Raw genomic sequence first — 18111 nt, forward strand, 5'->3', positions numbered from 1 at the left:
CTCTCACGGATGTGTTTAGGTGCCCCGTTCCAGAATTATGGCACTGCCATGCTGGCCGCAGTACGGACATTGAAGGAGACGGGATTCGCTCCCTAATGCTTGCAATTCTCCACAAAGAGGAACGCTGCTTATTTTGGCTCAAAATAACTGCCTTAGTTAACTTGCTGCATGCACTTGTAGACTTTGCAAGCCAGAGCAACCTCCCTGATTATCTGCTTCAACTTTCTGCACAACCAAAAGCACGTCTGCTAGATTTTCCCATGCCCTAGCCTCCATCATCGGACAATGAGAGTAAGTAAATCGCTCCAGATCTCCAGTCTTGAGGCACCTCTTCCCCTCCCCATTTCTGTGATTTTTGGACACCTACCGCTGCCATAAACGCTGGATTTCTAGTGAGCTTCTGACATCCCTTTGGCTCACAGCCACCCTTATGAACACCCTTTCTATAACATGCTTTCAAACATGCAGCGGAACAACAGCAGCGGAACAACAGCAAGGGGCACATGCAAGTGACAGGGGAGCGGGGGAAGAAAGGCCATAACTTCTGTCATCCCATAGGAAGGGCGGGTTAACAGCTGTATGCCAAAAAGCCCCTGAGGAAATGATACCACCTGAGGTCCTCTGTGTGCCCTCCAACCCCCCAAAAAGTACTTAAAGACTTTTCTGGACTCACGGCAAAAGCTGTAGCTCCTCCACTGGCCGATGTCCACCTCTGCGTTCTTGCAGGCGCTGGCGTAGCGAGCGACAGAGTCACAGAGCTCCGACTGGTTGCCTCCACTCTGGCACAGACGAAAGAGGCACGTTCTGTAGTAGGCTGAGACATTGACCACGCTGTGGCACTCCAAGAAGGAGCTGTTGGTGGGGTCATTGATGATGCCACATTTGGAGCGGCTCCTGTAGTACTTCAGCAGCTCTGAGTCATTGCTGCAGGCCTTGAGGAGGTCCCCACACTCACCGTTGCAGATCTCGTCRAACGTGGTCCAGCTCTCCAAGAAGAGCTCTAGGTTGTCCGTGCACTTGCCTTTGGGGAGGCAGAACTCGTCGCTGCTGTTGCCGTTGAAGAAGCCACACAGACCTCCGGTACAGTTAAAGTACGCGGTGGAGAGGCGTATCTCCAGGAGGCCTGAATCGTAGTACTGGATGCTCAGGAGTCCCTCTGACTCCATCACAGTGCCGTTTTTGCTACGGTAAATTTCCAGTTGGCCAGAAGGGTGGGAATACGGCAGCTCCACATCGTAGCCGTTCACCTGCAAAACACAAGCGTATCGAGCTGCTTCCAAAGGCAATGTGACTGCGCGGCCATTCCTGCCCACCAGCAAAACCGTATCAGCAATGCGAAACGCTTCCCGACCCGGGCTGGACAATCAAAGACTGGGCACTGCCTTTGGCTGTGAGGAAGCAGCTGCTTCCCTGCATTTTTTCCCTCAAACAGAGGGCAATTTCAAGGAAGAAAACATTGGAGGAGAAAACAGTAATGTTAGAAAAGCCTCCAAAGTCAACTCAGCAAGCAAATAGGAGTAACAGTTGTATTACAACAACTTCAGAGTCACCTAAAGGGCCCCAAAGCGGCAGTGACATGTGTGGGCTCCCTCCAAGTGCTGCCATAGCCCTCATGTTTCAAACACTTTGGGACAGAACTCTGCTGGGTGTGCCCTCYAGCCTGCTGCCACCCGTGCATGGGACATGCGCTGGCTGGCAGCTCAGACTTGCGCCGAGGTCACGGGCAGAAGTAACTCTACGTCAAATCTGCAGTGAAGGATGCCAGGGCATTTGTTTCCTCCCCTGCCGACACAGCCGCGGCTGGACGACTCCTTCCAGAGGCTGGACGGCTATTACTCAGTCCCCTCCTGAGAAAGCCTCAAGCTGGGCTTTGATCAATCTGGCCGAGCCCTTCTTGCGCCTTGCACCATCATTCACTGCTAATAAATGCTTGGCAAATGAGGCTTGGCTGGGAATTTTAGCAATGGCTCTAGTTAACGATGCATGAGACAGAATACCATCTCGCTTTCTCTCCTGTAGCTGTCCTGGCTCAGCAGGACAAAGAAGAGCAAACCCTCGCTGGTGAAACTTAGAGCAAGCAGATAGGGTTGGGATTCAAAGGGCATGGAGATGTTCCATTAGGGATGTTCCTTCTTTTTCACAGCCATTTTGCTGACTGTAACAGCAGTATAACCACTGGCTCTGCAGGCAACTGTACTTTTAATTAAAAACCAAGGGCTTGCAGTATACAACTTCTAGATTTATTTCCTGCATGCCCCCAGTCTTGGCAGTTGTTCAGAGCAGAGAGTTTCTGTGGGCAGACAGCTCACAGCCTCACCTTCCCTGTGCCGTGAGGAAGGTGCCTGAACAAATACTTGTTAAATTCCAGCTCTTCTCTACACAGGGACATCAGTATTTGTTGCTCTGCAGCCAAGCCCCCCACCCACTGTCTTCACTGACATGACATTAAACAGATCAGGCCTTCAGAAACAGAGGAGGGCAGTGCGCAGCTGGGAGGAGGGTGGGAGCCCAGTATATGCTCAGCTCCTCATCATCCCTTTGAGGTCAGGAGCCCAAGATAAAATGTCCTGGGAGCAGAAACTGCTCCAATGGAGAAGAAGGGGTTTCTCAGAAAGGAGATCCTGATGCAGCGCAAGCCCATACCTCCCACCCTGGCCCTAGGGACAGTGGCCCCGTTACCTTGATCTCTGATGGGCTAGTGCCTCCAATCTTGACCTCTTGGTTGACAGCCTGGATCCTCACAGCACGGAGCCCGTTAGTAGATCCTGGCTTCTTTTGGCTGATGTCCACTTCGATGAAGTCCGGTTGCTCCGGGCATGTTTTCAGCAGTGTGTAGGAGTGTTCTAGTGGATAGGGGAACGCTACACCATCAAATGTCTGCAGCACCTGGTTCTGCCCCACAAAACACAGGGTCTCCCGCTTGGGATAGCAGCCCTGGTAGCCGTTCTCAATAGCACAGATCTCTCCTTCCTGGCAGGTCGTATTAAAGCACCTGGCCTCCCCACCGTCCTCACACTGGCACTCCACCGTGCAGTCTGTGGCAGCCCAGAAAGACTCCCCGACAGCGTAGTATCGGCCGTCAACATCGCAGCCGCACTTCTGTACAGGGACGCACCGGTCCGTGCTGAGGACGTGGCCTTCGTCACACTCGCAGCCCTCGGTGCACGGGGAGCCACAGGCCAGCGGAGCCGTGAGGTCCGAGCACGTGGCTGGGCAGCTGCTGGTGCAGATCGAATAGTGGCTGAACTCTGGGCACTGCATGGCTGTCGCTGGAGGGGCAGAGAGGGGACAGAAACAACAGGAGGACAATATGACTGCATGATTCAGGGCCAGATACCTCTTCCCCACTGGCCTATGTCGGCAGCACCACAAAGTGACCCCGCAGCCCCACTTCTCTAAAGATTTGCACTTCTCTCCTGCTTCTCCTCATGCACCTCCCCAGCCATTCCTCTTGTGCACACAAAGGCTCCTCCAGAGCAGCCCCGTAGCAGTTGACCCACCGCAGTGATTTAACACCATGAGCGCAAGGACAGCCCGTGGCTGATCGGCAGAGCCAGCTTCGAAGCAAGGGCCAGCAATCGGTGCWTTAGCCAGCCCCCTCTCCCATCCAGCCTCCGGCTCTTACTGCGGTGGCCAAGTGCCCCTTGAGCGAGGTGGAGCTCCCTTCTCCGTGTCTGACTCTCGCTGTCCTTCCCCGAGCGTGAGAGCCTCATGTTGCAGATAGGAGGGACCGACTGGCTGCCGCCTGGCTCCCTCCACCTCGGGCAACTCCCTCCCCTGGCCTCTTCCCCGCCTCATCTCACACCCTGCTCCTGCTCCGCTGGGAGCTTTGGGCAGGCCCCYGAAACCGCTTCCCTCCTCCAGAGGGGAAGGCTTCCAGCACGGGCACGCAAAGGCTTACCGCATCCCGTCAGGGTGCGCCAGTCTCCCACCGGGATGCCCAAGGCCTGGCACACCAGGGCGTACGCTTGGATGGCTTGACACAGGCCGGTGCCGTTTTTGCGGGAGCCGCAGAGGTCGTAGACGCAGCTGTGCACGAAGGCTGTGGGGTCCACGACGGCGCTGCACTCCCACAGAGGGCCGCTGCTCTTGTTGATGAAGCCGCAATATTCGGAGGTGAAATACAGAGACTCCAGGGCGGCATCGCAGAAGCTGCAGTTATCCAAACAGCCCGGGGAGCACTTCCGGTCCGGGTGATACACGCGCCAGCTCTCTCCCAGGTCCAGCACGGATGCCGCTAATCGCCCGTCTGAGCGAAGGATATCGTCCTCGGGGTCCTTATTGTAATTTCCGCAGAGACCGCACGTAGCATTGATGTACGTGCCCGGAACAGAGATGGAAGCATAGTGTTGTCCATCGTAGGTCACTAGAAGGCCAAAATCGGTCTCCAAGGCTGTAGACAAGCCACTCTGGTAGACTTTGATTGCACCCAGCTTCAAGGAGACGGGTAAGGACATCACCAAGCCATCGACCTGTGGGAACAAATCAAGAAGACTGAACCATTGTGCGAAACAGCAGAGGCCTCACGCTACGACATGGATAGGAGCTGCACAACTCTATTGCCTGCCGTTGCAGGTATGGGTATGTATAGAAAGCCAGCCGCAGGTAAGCATGGGGCATTTTCCAACTTGTGGCTTTGCAGCCATGTGGACTGCCTGTCGACTGCRCCCATTTCTAAAGGGACGTGCAGGGCCCAGAAGCATGATCGATTGCTTCCTGGGCTGCAGTTGCAGCCTTGCTGTCGGCACAAACAGCGATTCAGACCCAGAAAGCAGCCTCAGGGTTGTCCTCAGGAGGCGGCACGGCCATTGCCTTTGGCTCGGCCACAACTAAGCCAGCTTGCGCCCCAGAGGAGCGAACCTGAGACTTTTTCTCTTTTGGCAGGGTCTTACCTGTACTTTCCCAAAGCTGCCCTTGGGGAGGACAATCTTGTGTGAATAAGCCTCTACAAAGATATCCTTCAGCCAGGAGACGGAGGAGCCGCCTCGGTTCTCGTTCTTGGCCTCCACGTTGAAGTAGGGCAGCTTGGACCCTGGCCAGCACTGCCTGGCGAGGAGGTAGGAGCAGGAACCCTGGAAGTGAAAGAGGAAGCCGTCGAACGTGTGGTAGTGGGGATCTCCGAACACCACGCAGGTGCTGCTCTCCACGGGCACGCACTGGAAGAACTTGCTCTTCGGCTCACACGCTTCAAAGGGGCCGCAAGCCATCTCCTGGCAGAAGATCTCGTTGTTGAAGTCGAGGCAGCGGCACTTGGTGGTGCAGTTTGTGTTGTCCCAGAAGATCTCTCCTTGACGAAGAAACTGCCCTGAAAAGAGAAAAACAAACCACATTGCATTAGTTTTCTGAACAGAGGACCTGYCACCCGAGGTTAGAGGCACATCCAAATTGAAACACGTTATCCTCCAGAGAGGTCGACCAGCCTTACAATCAAGCCTGCCAACTAAGCATCTTCCTTCAGTGCTTCTCACGAGCTCACTTTACACAGACTCCCAGCAGGAGCCATTTAGCAAAATGCTACAATCACAAGCTCAGTTTTAAGCATACGCTCAGTGCCATTCAAGTCAAAAGCGCATCCTCCCTGCGTTGGAAGTTCAGCAGATGGTTTGAGAGCTTTCATGAATCCGAGCTTGTGCAGCACCACACAGGCTGGGAAACTGCTAGGCTACTCCTTCCATTTTTGACTCATGCTACCCTAATTCTAGTTCATTTGTTCAGCAAATAAGAGCCCTTCATGCTATTTTCTCAAAGGGGAATTGGACTGCAAGCACATGCACTTTGGAGGCCATTTCCACTGCTGCCATTGTAATTACACTGTCCTACAACTTTGTTGCTATAACTGGAATTACTCAATTCACAAAACTTTGCATGTCACAGAGCAATCCTGCCATAAACAGCCCAGAGTCAATTTGTTTCCATTCTAAAAATGTTCATATTATTTCTGAAAATAAAGAGCTGTTGATAAGTAGCTTCCATGCCATACATCAGAGATGACAAAAAACAATGAGTTACCAAACAGCAACAAAATGAGCTAACTTATAATGCAGCAGTAATTATAAYGGGAGTCTCGGGTTTTTCTAGCGAGAGACACGAGAGGCAGAGAGAAGATCGGAGAACTTAGAGTGGCAAACGCCCATGAGAGTTTCCCTTCCCTCCATATGGTTGTCTTTCACACTCTTCATTCACATGGTTTTCACTTTGCACACTGCCTGCTCTACCTCTCCTGACTTTTTGGTCTCCCCCAACAAGAAAGCTATTTTCTGCTGCATCTCCTSTTAGTGAGACCTGGCCGCAATGGCTGCTGAGCCAGCTGTCCCAGCACGTGTGATTCAGGCAATCAAATGGTGTTAGGCACAGCAAGCCTCATCGTCTCACACTGCATCTCCTCTCGTGGTGGTGATGAGTTGTCCACCATGAATTACAAATCCAGGCGCGGCTCTTACGTACGCTGCCCTCCTCATCTTGAAGGCAAAGCACGGGTTTCAGTCACTTTGCAAAGTCTGGCCTTGGTTCCTGGAGTCAGCCACTAGATGTGGCTAGATCAGTTTGACCTCATGCAGGGGCTGCGGGAGCCTTTGGGTTTAGCAGGTCATTTTCGGTACAAGCCTAAACCCGACTGTGAAGAAGCCACATGTCTCAGAGCGGTGACGCCTCGGCTTCCAGCAGCGAGTGACAATTCGCTCTTGTCAGAAAGGTCCCAGGAGCAAAGCAGATGCTCCAGACAGCTTTATCTGTCAAATGGTAATGCAATAATCTCTATGCAGCAAAGTCCCTTTGCTATCACTGCATGCATTTAATCCCTTTATAGCTCTACACTGTCAGTGACATATGCAGAGACACCATAATTGGTGCAGGGGCATTGAATTCATCCGGCACATGCATGGAGAAGCTGCAATTCCTGCTGCTGAAACAAGGGAAATGAAACCAGATGGTCAGCTGTTTCCTTCTGGTGACAAGACTGAGAGAACGGCCATCTCCGTGCCTTTTCCGTCATTGCCATCAGCATCACAGAAAGGACTCGAGATGACGGCTAGGTGGCATTCAGTTCCCGTGAATCACTGGAAGCCCGTCTTCCCTTGCTCTCACGCTTCCGGCAGCACAAACAACGGCTTTCAGCAGCGCTTTGCTAATAAAATCCYAGGAAGGAAACAAGGCTAGCGCCGACAACAGTTTTGTTCGCTGATGTTTGAAAGCAACACAGACAGCGGAGAAGACTCCTGATTCTTTACGGGGCCCTTTCAGGTTTCACAGAGCTGCGGAGTCAAGCCTCAGCTGCCCTGGGAACTTGCTGCAAACACACTCATGGCTCGCTCGGTCTCCAGCAATCCGGTCCGTGAGAGCACCTCCATCCCCTTTGGAGAGGGAAATGCAGCCRGCAGGAAAAGCAAACTGTGGCTGACGATGGCTTTCCTGCATACGCCGCCAAGGCTGCTCTACCACACAACAAAACGCGCCCTTTTTGAGATGAATGGCAAAACTCTCTGGCCACTCTTAAAAGCATTAGCCTTTCACTGAGGGCAGACTGACAGTTGCTCCTGGAAGATGGGGGTGACTTTGCCTGGGGCATGCAGCAAATCAGAGACACACGCAGGACCTGAATCCCGGTCATGTAATTCTGTCCCCCTGACTGTAACTACAAGGGAGCTTTTAACCCTGGATTTCCTTGTCAAAAATACAAATCACGCAGCAGCCCAGAGCAGTCACACGCATTGCTATTAAGCCTCACAGCCACGTTATATTTTACTCCTCTGCACTACAAAAGCCAAAGACGTTTCTCTGTTACCTCTCAGGCTGCAGCCACGGGCCGGATCTATTTCTCTCCCATCTATTTTGAAAGCCCAGCGCCCAGGGACATTAACGTTGGTCGTGTCTTCAATATTGACTATGTCTGGGGTTCTGGAACCTGGGAGGCTGAAAAAATTGGTGATATTTCCTCCATTGAATCCAGCCTAAAAGAGACAGAGATCAAAATTTATCACTCATCCTTGCTAGAGGAAAACAACATTGCATTTCTGTTCTTCCCTCCCACCCAGCCCCAAAATAATTACTGAGCAGGGTAAAAGCATGTTTTCAGGAATTTCTGTTTTCAGATAGTTTGGGTGAGAATGATAAATTGAGCATGTACTAGAAGGATTATGCATGTGTGTGTATAAGTATGCACAGAAAATGCACACAGACAGCACAGATTAAATCTAACATCACCTAGTTTATGCCTCTCTGCTTGCATCGCCAAAATGGGGAAGGCTTGGGAGCAAACCCAAAGGCAACGTCTTGGTTGCTCATGCAGCACAAGCCCAAAACRCGGCTGGGCCCAAACCTGTCCACCCCCCAAACAGACCGGATGCACATCCCATGACTGGGCATGGGCAAGCTTCAGAGCCCAGTGGGGAAGACAGCTTTAACTGCTGAAGCCCTGTAGGTGTATCTAAGTCTATAGGTGTATCTAYGGTGTATCATTAGGCAGATGGGCTGGCCACAGCGCAGCCGCTGACACCAAATTTACAGGAGCTTATCTCACGGTGCCTCGCGGCGAGCTTGCGAGGCCAGCACTGGGGACATCAAGGAACGAGCAGCATGGGCGAGCACAGCTATGACAGCAAAGCTACAGCAGCCGTCCGAGCGCTCTCAGGCCGGTGTTTGGCCAGGCAGCGCCCCAGTGGAGATGGGGGTGCTGGGGTGAGAGCTGTGGGTTGTAGAGTCTCCATCCTTGGAGATATTCAAAAGCTGTCTGGATACGGTCCTGGGCAATGTGCTCTAGGTGACCCAGTTTGAGCAAAGGGGTTGGACTAGATGATCTCCAGAGGTCCCTTCCAACCTTAACCATTCTGTGATTCTGCGAGAGCCTCACCTGGGCCATCACACCGCCGAGTCCTGTCAGGGGATCCCCTCCGCTGGCTGTCCCCGTGGTCCAGCTGATTTCATGGTAGTTAAATATGGCAAAGGAAGACACGCCATCTGTGATCAGGACGGCTTGAAAAGTGTTCACCTGTTGAAAACACAAGTAGATTCACAAGATGAGATTGCTCTTTTCAGACAGTTTATCTGCCCTTTTTTCACATTCCTCGTTTGCCTAGGAGGGAGACAAGAGCCTCGCAGGGAGAAATGGCAGATGCCGAACGTGAGCTGAAATATGCTCTCCCTTCTGATGTGACTCCAGCTGCTCCCATCCCGACCATTCCTTCTATCCAGGAAGCGACAATTACATTTCTGATTCAATTTAACACCAATAGATGGCAGCATGAGAATAAGCTCATGGAAGAAAAGTAAATCGGCAGGATTTAGACTGTTACAACCTGTTATCTTCCTGTTACCCAATCTTAGCTTTTCTCATCACCAAGTTATCTTACCGGGTTCCCTTCTGCGTTCATATTCTACAGAACTGTTAACAGAGGTATACATCAAAGTCAACCATGTCTTATACCTAAGGAAATGCCACTGTGCTTAGCTACCGGATCCCATAGCTACCTGCCAAATCTGCTGATCACATTCTTCCTTTCACTTGAAATGACTGCATTTCCAGCCACAAATATTTCAGATAAATTCACTCAACTGTGAACCCGGGTCTCATGCAAAAAAGGATGTGCTTTGCCAGCTGATGAAGGCAACATAAAACTAAACTCTTAACTTCTACAGTTGTGCAGAAAGGCAAAAGACACTATCCCCTTAATTAAGATCATGCTTCTATGTATCTAAATGTGGTTGCAGAACTCAACACTGGGAGTATAACAGATCGATTCCAAGTCAACAATTCATTTTAGCTATCTGCATTTTCCTGTCTTTCCCATTGCTTCCCATCCTAAACGGTYATGCGCCGGGCCTGGGCCTTGGTAAATGACCAGTCCTTCCACCTCTGAGGAAGCAGAATTTCAGTGGAGGACAATGCACATGTTACCCTTCTTCTACTTATTTGAAAATAACATGATGAGCCTAGTTAACCGGCCTCTACAAACTAGAAATGGTGTAGTTCACATCAGGGGAAGGGGAAAAAGCAATCTAATGCGAAGCTACCATTTTCACTCATCCATACTGTCTCCTTTTCCTTTGGTTCCACCTCTTACATCTGCTTCTTTCTCTACCTCCTCAGCACATCTGTTGACCTTTGCCAAGTCTTTTTCCAATACTGTGAGATCTGAAGGCATTAAAACTATAATGGCATTAGAGCTATCTTGGAGAAGTAGTATGCCATGCCTTTAGAAATTTGGAAATGATAGAAAACATCTCCCATCAGACCCGTTGTCCAGAAAGCCAGACTAAGGCCCAAGAAGTGCCCTGCTATCGGGTTCTATGAATCRCAGCCTGCTGAGCACAAACAAACTTGTCATGGCAGCTCGGGGACAGGTTGGTGCATCCTTTCTCCCATCACCTTTTTGTCCTGCCTGTAGGACTGCAATTTCTCCACAGCAAGGACTGCACAYTACTCTGAGCATGTGCAGCACGCATGGTGCCCAGCATGCACAGGGTCCCAACATACCCTACGACTACAACAAGCATTATGAGGCTATCAAGGGGAACGAACCCCACGCTGGCTGGGTGCATCCTTGAGGCTAATGGGAGCTGACCCAGCATCATGAGTTTCCAGATTGGTCGGCAGTCTTCATTAGGAGCGATTACATGAACCACGTAGATTTCCCAGTTTGACACTCACAGCCAGAAGTGAGTTGGCAACCCTAGCCATACAAAATGGTCCTTGAAAATCGAACCCATTTGATCTGGAGTCACCAAGAGACAGTAAGTGCAGCATCCATGATGCCATATTCACAAAATTGCTATTCAAAGTAGAGGTAAAGAATTTTCTGCAGCTTTTCTGCATTGCGAAGAATTTCCTCCTTAAGTTGCATCGTGCTATTCCGCATGCCAACCGGGAGCGTTGGTGGCTATTGAACGGGAAGGCTGCTCTATAACAAAATAAACTGCATTGTGTTGCAAATGTAATTCTTTAGGCAATACACGAATCTCTGTATTGCTTGCTGTCTGCAAATATATATATATATGTATTTTTTTCAGCGAGCACTGCCAGGACTGGAAAAAAATATGCATTAAATCTCAAGCCTCTCTAACAAATGGAAAAGAGCAGAACTGTTTATCAGAGCCAGCTCCTCGAGACAAGCAGCTAACTCTTGGCACTTATAGTTTGCACACCGATCCTGAAAAACCCATTCCCGAAGCAATAGTGTGTGTCACTCACATGCTATCTGCACCCCAGTCTTCTGCGTGGACCCTACCAGCAACACATGAGCGGTACGGCACGGACCTTGCAATGTCAGCTGTTGTCACAGCTCATGTATTAACCAGAATTTAAAAGTGCTTCCTGCCCAGAAGAAGATCACACCTGCTACCACCATCCCTGTCCTCAGAGATCAGACTCTTGCATTTTCGTAAATGCAAAGAGCTACTGCAGCCAAATCGCTAGCGTGACTTTCTGGTCAGTCTCCATTGGTCTCGCAATGCAGACAGGTCAGTTATCATTGCAAAAATGTCAATATTCCCTTTGCTTTTCCCCTCTCTATTTAAGTGTCCACATAGGACTTCAGAGCAGCTGGTTCAACACTTTTTTATGAGATGCCCTCACCACCCTCTTGGATTAGYGCTACAAAGAAAGCATTTCAGCTTCAGCCATGAAAAAAACCATCATGATCTGAAAGGAAAAGGCTATTTTTGCCAAATAAATACAAATTAGAGCTCCCATTTTCTCTTTCCTGTCCCAGACTCCTTGGAGAATGGATTACAGCCAAAAATTAGCTTATTGCCGTTTCTTGAACTTGGGCAWTTTCTGCAGGAGCAGCCCTCCCTCCTCGTGGAGGCAAGGAGAAAGTAACAGCTAAGCTYCATTTCGAAGCTGCCGTAGCCTTGGAAGTTGAGCTGAGGGTGCAAAAATGATCAGACTTGTATTGCATCCTAGTTAGTCTTGAGTAATGGGGAGAGAAGGGGGAATTATAAAATCCATCATCAAAAGGGTAGCCGAGGAGGAGAACAGCGCACYGAGCAGAAGATTATGATAAGAGAGACAAAGGAAGCCTTCCACCTCCGCAGCCCATTTGTTTCGATCACCCCACTGCTACGTGCTGTCTTTTCCCAATATTAGAAGGCCCTGCTCCTTCTCCCCAGGGCTAAGTGCTGGTCAGGTTTATCCCTGCCCCCCTACATGTACGCTCCTGTGCTCCGATCCAGCCCTGGGGTCAGCAGAGCTGCTCTCAAGTCCTTTTGCAGGATCAGATGCAAGTCTGTGTGCAGTTTGGCACTCCTGTTACTTTCTGCTCAATTCCTGGGCACCACTGGCCACTTTGGAGTCTCTAAAAGCGCCTGCTATATGTGCACGCACACAGCCTTTCAGCCCCAAGCGCACGTATACATGGGCATGCTCAAATGCCAGATACACAGTACGGCTCCCTTTGGTACTTGGCTCCCTGCTAAAGGGTGCTTCTGTTGCTCACCCAACACCCAGGCTACATTACTGCCATAATAAGTTGCCTTTAAACTGAATCACACTTGAGAAACTGACTGGAGATTAGCGGTGCAAACTTTGAGTGATTCATGCCATGACAGAAGGCATCAATCTCCCCTTTCCCAGTTACGGAGAAGCCCCTGAGCTAATGTTACATTAATAAAATTTGGCTCTTCCAAGGTCCCTGTAGCGCTATGCAAAAATAGCTCTGTTTTATCAACGTGGAAACAGGCGAAGCRAAGGTCATGTAGCAAGGCACAAATGAAAATGGAAATCTGCATTTGTATCYAACAGAAATTATCCAGAATATGATCAAGGCAAAACTCCTAACCAGCATCAGAGCCTTGTTTTGGCGTGCAACATACAAATACCTAAGAGAGRATGCTTATCCTGAAGATCTTGCAGCATACGGCGAGGATCTTAGGGGCTACCGTGGGAGAGGATTGGTATGCTCATCTGCCAGAAGGGCGACTGAAGAGTAGRAAGATGAAATGACTTGCTCAGGTTTCCACACACAACCTGTGGCAGAGTCAGGAAGCAAAACTCTGTGTTTCTGGTTCCTGACTCATTAGCCTCCTGTTCGTTTGTTGGTTCTTCCTTTACTAAATACACTTATAGACATAGACTTAAACATCGAACACCATCAGTCAAGAAGCATAACCATTTGCCCTTACCGGAGTCGTGCTGCTCCCTCCGTAGAAAGTGACTTCCTCCCAGGTGGCAATGAAGATCCAGACAGCAGAGAAAGAGGACATGTCTTTGAAGTACTTGCGAATGTCTTTGGAGGCTCTCTTCAGCAGCTCGGGGTCTGTGCTCTCCCTGTAGTAGATCTCTCCTCGGATCCCATTGTGCACATCCGCCCAAAACGGAGCGAGGAAGGCCCGGCCGTCCGAGAGGGGGAAGGCTTCTGGGGTAAACTGGCTCACCAGCACGTTGAAGGAGATCACGCCGTTGTTGTTGACCTGCAGAAAGAGAGCAGCTTTCATTTGACCAAGGCTTAGCAGCAGCCAGAGGGCTGCCGGTTTGGCAGAACATGCAGGGTGAGCAGCTTCTGACAGAGGTTGGCTTATAACAACGATAGTCTGCGAGAAGGCCTGACCATCTAGGCAGAGATTCAGCTTCATCCTACTGCTAGAGGCCAGTGCTGCGAGGAAGGCTGGGTTTGGGAAGCTAATGTATCTTTGCCTCTCTTCTGATAGCTGGGCTCACATGTTTATGGCCTGCTTTTGACCGGTTATACACACAGAGATTAGCTCCCACAAAACAYGGACACACTCGGGATCGGGATTATGGTCATGCTGACTTAGGCCAGCGTCTAATGCACTGTTTTTATGTGCTCATGTTAATCCTTTTAGTACAGCCTGGAAGGGATGGCTTTCTTCTCACCAGGCTTTTGCTGTAATCTCGTTTGAAAACAGCAGCAGTCCATAATTTTCTCGGGCACCCAAATGAAGGTCCAAATCATTGCCTTTTTTTTCCTTGCGGGTCTCTGCAAGTTCTTGTTTCTTGTCATGTAACAGGAATAATGTTCCTTGTGTCAAGGCCTTAGCTTTGCTGCACTATTTAATCACCTACAAAGACAATTTATTGCCTTTTATATTCCTTCCCCATGAACATTAGCCCATTAAATATACCTTTGACTTTCTTAATCATAAAACCTATCAGTTCATGAAATCTAAGAACTTGTCAGGTAGGTACTAATAAATCTTCCAATTCCTGACGATGGGGAAAGCGTGTTTAAAATGCAGCTGCTAAGGGCAAGGAAAAGAATAAAAGGAAAGTCTGCAGCAAAGCTACTTCTCCACTTACATAAATGGTTCTGTACGGGGCTCCAAAAAAGATGAACGGGACGGAGAGCTTAATCTCAGGAGAGCTTCCATCATCAACTTTGGGCGTTTTCGTGTCATTCTGCCAGAACGGATACAGATCCGCCATGGCGTGAGCTGAAAGGAGAGGACAGAGTCCTTATGACAAYGTCAGGACTGGTCCTGACTTCGGAGGGAGCACGACCCGGCCCCTGGGATTGCCTGTCCCAAAGCTCTGACCTCCAGCTTTGCATCTGCACAGCAGGGAGAACAGCTCTGTTGTACYCCCAGGGATTCGCTGAAGGTGCCAGGACGGACCGGGAGCTGCTCAGGTGCCTCGGGAAGGGTTGCTGCCTCCGCCTGTGCCTGCGCTCAGAGCCGTGCTCCCTGCAGCCGTCAGCCGCCCGGGAGCACTCATGGTTCCAACATTTCCTGACAAAATTAGGTTTCCTGCTAAAAGGTACTGCTGGTGAACATAACTGCCTCTCCTAAAAATATTTTAAAAGAAGGCTTTGACGTGTTTCAATACAAGCCTCTCGTTTTCTTCAAGACTAAAATCCATTTTCCAATCAGCTCTGCTCACAAGCATACATTCACGKCCCTAGGGCGAATGCCCTTTCCCATGCCGGCTCCTGCCAGATCTCTGCTATCGTCTGCTTCCCCATTTTTTTAGTTTCCTACCAGTGTGACTCCTCACAGAGGAAGCGGGGACTTAGTTGGGCTTTCCTCCCCCTCCTCTCCTCTTTGATGTAGAAAAGAAATGTACTGTCCCCACGRTATTCAATCGAAGGCGACGCGAGCGACTGGGCTCAGAACAATCCGGGCTCTGTTTAGCTCAGTTCAGGACATGCTTTTATTTTCTAGGTCCTAACCTGCAGTTTGCAGAGGCCTCTAGCTGAAGAGAGCATGCTCTAAGTCCAGCTTTTAAAGACGCAAAGGGGTGTCTTACTATTCCCTGAAGGGGAAGCTGTTCTGTTCTGGTAACATTTAAGCTGCCCCCTGCTAGAAACTGCCTTGGAATAAGGATGGTAGCAAGCYGACCCTTCTCAGCACATTCAACCGGTCGCGCTTTCCTCAGGGAGAAGGGAAAAAAGGGAAATCTGGCCTAAACCCTGCTTGCGTTCAGATGCCCCAAGATATAGGCGTGTGGCCTAAGTTCCCTGCTGGACATAAAGTTTGGCGGTGCGTGACGGCGCCGAGCTGCCAGCCTRCTTTCGCAGGAGGCTCTCAAGGACCGTGGCAGAACTCCTCGCTGCCAGGTAGTAAAACAAGTCATTTCACAGCTGTTATGCGACTGACAGGTTATTACAGCTGAGGCATAGCTACGAGACATAGATTTAACTTCTTTTTTAGATGTGAAGCTCAGCAAAAACTTCTCAGTGTTGGCTTCTTACGTGTTAGTAGCGTGACACTGCTATAACTTTGCACGCGTCGCTTTGACTGCCCGAGCACCTCGCCAGCCCCTGCTGACAATGATTTTTACCACTGGTGGCATTTCTCGCGGGTGAACTACCGTCCTCATTTTACAAGAGGAGAAACAGAGTCACAGCTTTTAAATGAGCTGTCCTCAGTAGCTGACCAGGGAAATCACTTCAAGATTTCCCAGCTCCCAAGCTCTAGGCTCCCTGGCTAGAGGTCCTCGAGTCAGTCRCACACCTAGTATCAACCATGCAGTGAAAATACGCTGCGTTACTAAACTAAAGATGCTTTGCCAGTCCATATCAACTCAACATGCCTCCCTCTGGAGTAAAACCTAACAAAGATGACCCCATGAGACTAGGGAGATGTCCCTGTGCTTTTCAACATCACAGAAAAGTGGAGCTTGGAAGGGTCTCCAGAGGCCATCTGGTCTCACCTCCTGCTCCAAGCAGGGCTGACTTCGCAGTCCGATCATGTTGCTGGGAGCCTCGTCCRGCCCAGTTAAGAAACCTCATCCCCACAAAACAAAACGCACCGAGAGAAATGTGGCCACCGTGGGTGATCTCCCCGAGACACATCCCTCCCTAGGTTGCAGCCCAGAGGACACAACAGGGGCACATCCTGACCTGGTGTCGGACGACTCTACAACCAGTGCTGCCAACATTTCCTAAGCAGGAGCTCAAAGGAAAACTTAATTACAGAAGACCTCGGGGGCTGYGACATTTTGCTGCCGCTCACCCAATTTACCCTTTACTTGATATAGGTTTGTCTGCCTGGTCAGCAGTCCAAAGACTTGAAATTTGTCAAAGTCCTATTTTATAGCAACTGGCAAGACTATTGCAACCTCTTGCACACACCGTGTGTGCCCATACAGACATATACATACATAATATATGCATGCAGATGTAAAATGCTCACAGAGCTCAACAACTTACGCAGCCTCTATGTCCTGTCAGCTTTTTCAGCTTCATATTCAAAGCAGCCTGCCAGGTCCTCATTTAATGYAAACTATCGCTGCTTCATTGCTTCCAATGAAGCGAGGGCCATTTATACAGGCTGACAATCCATCTCCCACAACACAGTCTATCACTCTTCCAGACTGACACCTGTGCTTACCCATAAAGGCACACGAATCTCTGTGTTTCTTATTCACCCTTAAAACCAAGCGGACCCTCCAACCCCAAAGGAAAAACTGAATTTGACCCGGTGTTGTACGTGCTCCCAAGCAAGGGATGAGGGGATTTTTTCAGGCCCTTTGTACTCGTGCGGTCCCTGGGCACAGCACTGCTCCAAAGCGAGCGCTTTCCCATCGCAGAGGAAGAGCACCGGTATCGCAGCGCCTGAGGTCAGAGATACTAACCTTCGTGCCGGGCAATTAGGACCGAAAGGGCCACCCAGGTTCTAAGCAGCGATCGGTTGTTCATCCTAAAGGAAAGAGAGGAACCCAGACACACATCACATCGACAGGAAAGCACATCCTCCAGCAAACCCCAGGTGACGTCTAGCGCAACCACTTCCTAAAGCTGCCTGCTTGCCCCTGCCGGGAGGACATTTCGGAGATGGAGATCCCTCACCCGTGAAGCAGGCCTAAAATGCCTACTTCATTAAGTGGCGTAATGAGAGCTCTCCGGTGATACAAGTACATTGCCCTGCAGGTACTGTCAAAGCAAGCCCTTACCAAAACAGAAGAGGGTCTAATTTCACACGGAGAGTGGATTTTGGAAATAGCCCCGTCTCTCAGTAGGTCTCCAATTCTCCTAATAGTTCGCAACCAATTCCTGCCTGATCTGCCTAGCATGAGGGCACTTCTGCCCGACTTTGAGAYGAACAGCTTCGCGTTGTTCCAAAAATGAAGCTGGTTCTAAGCTGCAGTGTACTTTCATCGTTAAGAGACTTCAAATGTTGCTTTAACTAATCCTTTGCGCTGGCTGGTAATACAACCATCACTTAACATTTGTGACTAGTGTGAAAGAAGCACAAACATTTACACAGCTGGGCAATTTCCTCGCTGTACAGAAGTCAATGATATAGAGAGAAGCAAAAATGAGGCTGGGTACATGAAGGAGAAAACCTGCACCCATTTGAATTCCTTTCACATCTGACACAATTTGTTACTCATTATTAATCAAATAGGAAATATTGCTAAAATACCTGCTATGATTTCCTCACCCATCACTCCTGCTCATTATACAGAGGCACGGCTCATGCAGAGCTAATAGGAAGCTATCATGTCCTCCCCGTGTGCACGCATATGAATAAAAATTACAGGATCAGCTTTGGACACCAATTATATCTACACATTACRTACAGCCTTCATTTCCATTTCTGCCACACACATTTCAATTGTGTGGACACAACTGCTACAAAACACTGCATCTCTTTATATTCTCGCTCTTTTTGGATCTATTTCTATAATCTAGGAATAGCGACAGATCCAACTACTTCTAA

At 49.8% G+C, this 18111-nt stretch overlaps 1 protein-coding gene across 6 annotated transcripts in view; it reads right to left on the reverse strand.

The window, feature by feature from the left end:
- TECTA (tectorin alpha) overlaps positions 1 to 18111 on the reverse strand; it is a 39033-nt gene that overhangs the window by 17531 nt on the left and 3391 nt on the right. For 5 of the 6 annotated variants that reach the window (XM_026073001.1, XM_026073002.1, XM_026072999.1 and 2 more), the window contains 9 exons: positions 17024 to 17088; positions 14249 to 14382; positions 13114 to 13401; positions 8846 to 8983; positions 7781 to 7946; positions 4893 to 5305; positions 3902 to 4472; positions 2680 to 3269; positions 674 to 1247 (listed from right to left, as the gene is read on the reverse strand). In XM_026073001.1, the coding sequence (XP_025928786.1) occupies positions 674 to 1247; positions 2680 to 3269; positions 3902 to 4472; positions 4893 to 5305; positions 7781 to 7946; positions 8846 to 8983; positions 13114 to 13401; positions 14249 to 14382; positions 17024 to 17087 (2938 nt within the window). In that variant the 5' untranslated portion in view covers position 17088. Of the gene's footprint in view, positions 1 to 673; positions 1248 to 2679; positions 3270 to 3901; positions 4473 to 4892; positions 5306 to 7780; positions 7947 to 8845; positions 8984 to 13113; positions 13402 to 14248; positions 14383 to 14484; positions 14689 to 17023; positions 17089 to 18111 lie in introns of those variants that run through there. The other variant, XM_026073003.1, reaches the window with a different exon arrangement.

This window comes from Apteryx rowi, unplaced genomic scaffold, assembly GCF_003343035.1.
Source record: "Apteryx rowi isolate R43461 unplaced genomic scaffold, aptRow1 scaffold_356, whole genome shotgun sequence".
In the NCBI taxonomy this organism is placed as follows: Eukaryota; Metazoa; Chordata; class Aves; order Apterygiformes; family Apterygidae; genus Apteryx; species Apteryx rowi.